General features: G+C 33.8%; 1 protein-coding gene across 2 annotated transcripts in view; it reads left to right on the forward strand.

The window, feature by feature from the left end:
- Positions 1-3,719, forward strand: part of LOC141359538 (sodium- and chloride-dependent taurine transporter-like) — a 29,187-nt gene extending 25,468 nt beyond the window's left edge. For both annotated transcript variants that reach the window (XM_073862165.1, XM_073862164.1), the window contains exon 14: positions 57-3,719. In XM_073862165.1, the coding sequence (XP_073718266.1) occupies positions 57-215 (159 nt within the window). In that variant the 3' untranslated portion in view covers positions 216-3,719. The remainder of the gene's footprint in view (positions 1-56) is intronic.
- Positions 3,720-6,715: the final 2,996 nt, after the last annotated feature.

Raw genomic sequence — 6,715 nt, forward strand, 5'->3', positions numbered from 1 at the left:
CAGTAAATTCAAGCTGATGACTGAGCTAATAACGACGATATGCATTTTTCCTCCAGAGGATCAAAGCTGTGGCAGCACCCGTGCGTGGAGGGGCGAGTTCTTGCCCCAAAGACCACCGACCCAAAAACAACGAGCTGGTGCAGCCTTTGGATCCCAACTGGAATGGAAGCTTGACGAAGCCCCCCACACACACCGTCGTAGAAACTATGATGTGAACGCTCTCTGTGAGAGGATATAACATGACCTGCTTTTCCATGATATATATATATACAGTATATATATGTATACATATATTATAAAGTATATAATCTGTACTTTTTAACATAGTCGTAGGACCAGGTTTACATTGCTACGCATCTGCACTAGTTTTTGTTTTTGTTTTTTTACAAAGTAAGAGAATTTTTCCTGTCTGTATTTTTAAGATTTTTATCATAATACTATTATATTAATATTATTGTCGCTGTTATTAGAGAGAGAACCGATCACGTACAACAGTATCCGTAAAGTAGAACCACAACTGTTCTATTTTTGTATCTTGTACATATTTGAATTAGTTGAATTGTGGGAAATAACACAAAAGGGCTTCGTAAACCGGTGAACGCAAGTAAACATAAATGGTTTTATTGGTGTACACAGCAAAAAAAAAATTATATCCTCCCTTGTAAAATTTTCAATATCGGGGAGATTTCTTCAAATAGTAATGTTAGTTCTCACGTGTCACTGTAGATCTTTAATGTTATGAAGCTAAGTGTGTCCCGACAAACCGTTTACACTTGAGATTGTACTAACACAAAGGACACTAAGTTTTGGTGCACTTTTAAAGTACATAAAGTCTAACCGTTTTGGATGCGTTTGTTTCCGAAGTCACTCACGTGTGAGGTCGGAAATGCACGTCACACTAATTCTAGGCAACGTCTCGAGTCCCCATAACACATTCATGAGATGTTTAGCATTCAGGATTAGTAGATACTATAGGAGATGAGAGCTTGCCTGCTATTGCAACTACCATTCGGATCCCAGCATTGATGTGAAGGAAATTTCCCACTAAGCAATTTTGCGTTTAATGGCCGTCCAAACACAGCATAAACGTCTGAGCTAAAACAAAGCAAAATTCTAACCATAGCCTAAAAATAAATGACATGCAATAAATAAATAAATGAAAACAAACACCTTGTAATCACTGATAACTTTGCCAATCCAAGTTTATTTTGACTAGAAGTGGATTACTCATAGCTGTACTAAATCGGGTCTATAGGTAACCAAGAAATGACGGCTACTGCTCGCTGGGATGGCCCTGATTTACTAAAAGTTTGCATGCAAAATCATGTGGTTAATTACCGAAAATACGTCAAAGGTGGTGGTGGAGGTGGTACCTTCTGTATGCCACATTTTCCATACCCGTCCCGCACATACTGGGAATTGAGAAATGCACGTACACTGTTAAAATTAAAAGTCGGATCAACTTAAAAAAAAATGATTTCAATAAGGAACATCTAAAATATTTTTTTTTTCAATTTAAACATTTTCAACTTAAATTTTCACTTTTTTAGGTGTTACCAACTCAAATCATTTTTAAAAGTTTACACCTTAACGTGATAGAATGTAAGTTAATAAAACATAATTTTTTACGTTTTACGAATTGAAGTAAGTTTTTTTAACACTAAAACTCCCACCCCAGGGGTCGTTGGATACCTAAATCCGCCAGCGGTAAAATTTACCCATTTACATAACTACTGTGTATTATACCACTGCATTCACAAAGTAATGTGTAAAGTCATGAACTTATTATTTTTAGTCATCAACTATGTTTTGGTCCTGTTGTCTTATGACTATATCAGCTAGACTTATCACTTTTTTTTAACGGTGAATATAGGCTAAATTGCGATGTTAATGAGAATTAGAAGGAAATAAATAGATATTTGGGTGGCGTAGTTATAATAACATGTCATTACACACATATTTAAATACTAAAATACCCTAAAATAGACAATAAAGAGCAATAATAATTCACAAATTTAAGCACACAGTTTCACCTGTTTAATTATTAATTTGTTTAGTTATACTATTTATAATTTGAGTAAGACAACAATAATATAGATTATTAAATATAGCAGTGCAAAAATTACAAAGCGAATATAGGCGTATTAGGTAAATTTGACCCGGCTAGTGATTATAGGTGCAATATAAATGCTGCGATTTTAATCTGGTTTTATGTAAACAATTTTAAACAACATGAGATTGTAAATAATACAATTTTAGTACACTGTAAAAAATTGCGGTTAAAAAACGGCCAGATTCTACAAGAAAATGCTGTTTTTCAACAAAACAGTAAAGTGCTGTAGAAATTGCATCATCAACTCAAGGCAACTGGTTTCCCAAATGAAATGAGTTAGGGTCAAGGGTATGAATACGGTAACTTACCGTAAAATATAGGGGAGATGTTAATTTACGATAGTAGAACTGTAAATTAACAGTAAATTGCTGTCAACTTAGCTGCCAGTAGTTTACCGTTATACTACGGCATATTTTTTACAGTGTAAAAGTCAATGATTGGGAGACTTTATTGAAAATCTGTTATGTACATTTAAATAACAGCCATGGGTAAATTTTACTCTAGTGTTAAGAGCAGCTTTCACTTTTTACAGTGTACAATGTGTTAGATTGCAATAAAATTGTTTTGGGGGGTCTTAGTATATCAGGGTCATAATGTAGCTAAGCTATACGAAAGTACATTATCATTAGTCACCCTTTCACCTTTGTTAAGAATGCACACATTTTTATTTTGGGGATGTTGGAAGGTGAAAGTTGCCTCATTTTTAAAACCACGTAGATTCAGGGGAAGTTGATTTTGTTTCGTGTATCAACTCTAAGCAGTTTTTATTTCCAATCACATTTGCCTTTTGTATTAGAAGTCACTGTATTTGACTGTTATGTTCAATAATCACCATTAGATCTCATCTACAACTGTTAATCAAAAAAAGCTTGCTATGAATTATTATGTGCAATACTTTGTAGAACAATAAGCGTTGTTCCTTTCTTCACCCGTCTTGCAAAAAGTTGGTACTACTTGGAAGTGTGGAGTTTTGTATACCTTAAGGTTTATGCTAGAAATGATGAAAAGGGGCCAATATAAGCTACCGTTCACGGTATGCTTAACTAACACCAAAAAAACTCAATGCAGTTCTACTCACTGTGATTTATATTTTTTCAATTTTAAGTATAAAAAATGATGCGTAAATATTAGCATTACTGCCAATATATGGATTCAATTTATTATTTTTCTGACTTGGCCAAGTTGAACTCAAACTGCAGCCAATTGAAAAGGGAGATGTGGTACCGTTTGGAGTGTAAAAGAAAAAAAAACAATTGTAAATGTTGAAAGAGGCACAATTTCTTAGCAATATAGAAATTAATGTCCAGTCTCAGGGTGCGTTCTTATGAACTCATCTTTGTTTTATTTGAAAGAGTCTTGATTTATTTCCCACTATTGTATGTGTCTTTAAACCCTTCCATTTTTAAGAACAGTTGGAGGACAGTGTTTGTAAATTAAAGAGGAAACCTTTATAAATATAATATGATTAGAAATGTTTTATTTTTTTATTTTTGAGGATATCTGTAATTAAGTGAGTGTATCAATACAAATTTACAGTACCCGAAACGAGAAAAAAAAAGAAAAAAACTTTATATATATCTTAATAAACATTTATCTTTCAAAAACCCTTCTGAGTTTGGTGATCATTCAATTACGTTTTTGCTATATTTTTCTTCTACAGAGCAGGTCATTTGAACTTAAACTGTGCAAAAAAATTATTTTCAAGAAAAAAATTCTTAGTATTTTTGTCAGTAAAAATATCTAAAAATTCTTAAATTAAGATCTTTTTCTTAATGAGCAAAACGACCCAAGAAAATAAGTCTAGTTTTTAGACCAAAAATATCAAATTTAGGTGATTTTGTGCATAAAACAAGCAAAAAAAAAAACTAAATCTGTCAATGGGGTAAGCAAAAAAATCTTGAACATTTTTCTTAAACCCTGAATTCAAGAAAAAAAATCAAGGAAATTTGCTTACCCCATTGGCAGATTTTTTTTGCTTGTTTTATCACTTAAATGTGATATTTTTGGTTTAAAACTAGACTTATTTTCTTGGGTCGTTTTGCTCATCAAGAAAAAGCATCTTAATTTAAGAATTTATAGATATTTTTACAGAAAACAAGACAAAAATACTACGTTTTTTTCTTGAAAATCATTTTTTGCAGCGCAGGATAGGTCCTTGAGTTTTTCTAAGAAGTTAAATCATGGAGTTTTGCACTCAGCCAGACTTAAAGGTGCAGTGTGTAAATTTTAGCGGCATCTAGTGGTGAGGTTGCAAATTGCAACCAATGGCTCAGTCCACTGCTCTTTCCTCGCTTTTGAAACGCATAGAGAAGCTACGGTAGCCACCACCAGACAAACATGTCATCTTGGGAGACAAATTAGTAAAAAAGTTTGTCCGTTAAGGGCTTCTGTAAAAACATGGCAGCACAAAATGGGGACTTCCATGTAAATGGACCCTCTGTGTATGTAGATAAAAAACATCTCATTCTAAGGTAATAAAAACATAACGGTTCATTGTTAAAAGGTCTTTATACACCCATGATAATATAATTTTGTATATTATTTGGCATTTCTGTCAAGAGATCCTTTTAAAAATTACGCACTGCACCTTTAACAGTAAAAATGTAAGGATTTTTATTACAGTTATATCTGGAAAAGGTCTGTTCAAAACAGGCAGTTAAATTACAATGTAATAAAAATGACACAACAAATCATATAATGGGATTCATTTTTATAGAGCACCTATTACATTCCTAAAAACAACGTTATTTTGTGTATTCGGTGTAAAACTATGTGTTTGCATTATTTATGGTTAAAAAAACACATTATTTCCACATAGCGTACATTTCTGTTGCTCATCTATGTGCAAAATTAACCTATTATAATATGCAGCAGGCAAAGCGCATCATTCTGAAAGGTGTCCTCTGATTGGCCAGCTTACAAGTACGTTGTGATTGGCCTGAATACCTCTGACGTCAGCCAGAACTTAAGTGGTAAAGTTGATCGATCAACTTGTTCATCTGCATCAGATTCGGCTCATATTGATATTGTAGAGGACCATATTACAATATTGCATCGTGAGCTAATCTTCAAAACACGGTAAGGAGCGTCACATAAGGTTAAGTTTGAGTTCATCCCTCTATAGACATTGAAGATTATCAGTGAACTTAAATTTAAATCTGTTCACACAAGACTTTTCTTTACCTGCTGTGTGTTTAGCTTGGCTTGGCGGTCTTAAATTCAGAGTTTAATCTCCCTCCACATAAATACTTCATTGTTGGCTGCTCATAATAAAAATAACTGCAACAGATGAATGGAAAGAAACTCCATTCATGATACTTTAGGGCCAGCTTGTTCTTAACAGATCATCAGAAATTAGCTCAAGACACAACAACGGATCCCTCAGGCTTTTTAGATGATATCAGTTGAATACGTTTTCATCTCATGACTCTGATCATTGCCCTACAAAATGCCTGGTTTTCATCTGTTACAGGATTAGTATTCTGTGACAATCCTGTTAAAATGCACGTCAACACCCACAAAACTCCCTCCCAAACTCGTCCAGTATCAGATACAGACAAATGATGCAAAACTTTTTTTCTTAAAAAATAAATGGTATGTTGTCTAAACCAATATTTGGGTCAAATATGGACAAACCCAACAGCAGGGGTTGTTTCAACCCAAATGCTGGGTTCATTCAATAAAACAGTTGGTTGTGTCCATTTTTGACCCATGATAATTTTTTTGTGTTAAAACTATTATAAATAAGGATCAAATCTTGAATGTTTAAAAACAAAACTGTGCTTTTTTGTGTCATACAGCTCAATTCAGATTTTAAAATAGCTCAGGTGTTGAAAAGCATCATAAGAGAGGTACATTATTAACCATTTCCAATGTAAAATGTTTTGGCAACCCCTCCATCAGAACAAAACCATCAGATCATTCATTGAAAGTAAGGGCCTATTGTTGAGTTAGATCCTAAAGGACACACTGTAATAACAGAAGCTACCTCTGCACTACTTGGACATCATGCAAGGAAACTCTAATGTAAAATTGAACATCTGCAGTATATGACAAGATGTGCTATTAAAAGTCTTTAGGTTACTATGCCTAATTTACTAAGCTTAGAAACTAAAAAACATGACATTGGAATGCTATGAGCAATCTAGGGTTAGACCAGTGGTTCTCAAACTTCTTGGTGTGCGTCCCCCCCACACACCCGCTGGGTAGGATGCATCTCTGCGAACCCCCCTCCAAAAAAAATCATGACATAAAACAATCTCAAACTTAGAATTTGAATTACACAAAACAGCTACTGATGCATTGCAGTGCTGGTGGTTAGTGGACTTACTTACTGAGGTTTCATTACACAGAATTTATGATTAATGAATTTTTATAAAATGTTATAAAACCCAGTTTGAAAACCACTGGGTTAGATGCTTTGTAAGGACACGGTGTTGATCCAACATATTGTGATCCCATTAGATGTAACTGGGTCATTGCTACATGGGTCTATGTTTAGCAACCTTAAAAGCCCTGATAATTTTAAATATTTGACTTTCAATTCAAGGCTAAAGACCTTTGTGCATACACATTTTGTTTCAAATGTGTCCATTTTTAAGG

This window comes from Misgurnus anguillicaudatus, chromosome 23 (assembly GCF_027580225.2).
Source record: "Misgurnus anguillicaudatus chromosome 23, ASM2758022v2, whole genome shotgun sequence".
Classification (NCBI taxonomy): domain Eukaryota; kingdom Metazoa; phylum Chordata; class Actinopteri; order Cypriniformes; family Cobitidae; genus Misgurnus; species Misgurnus anguillicaudatus.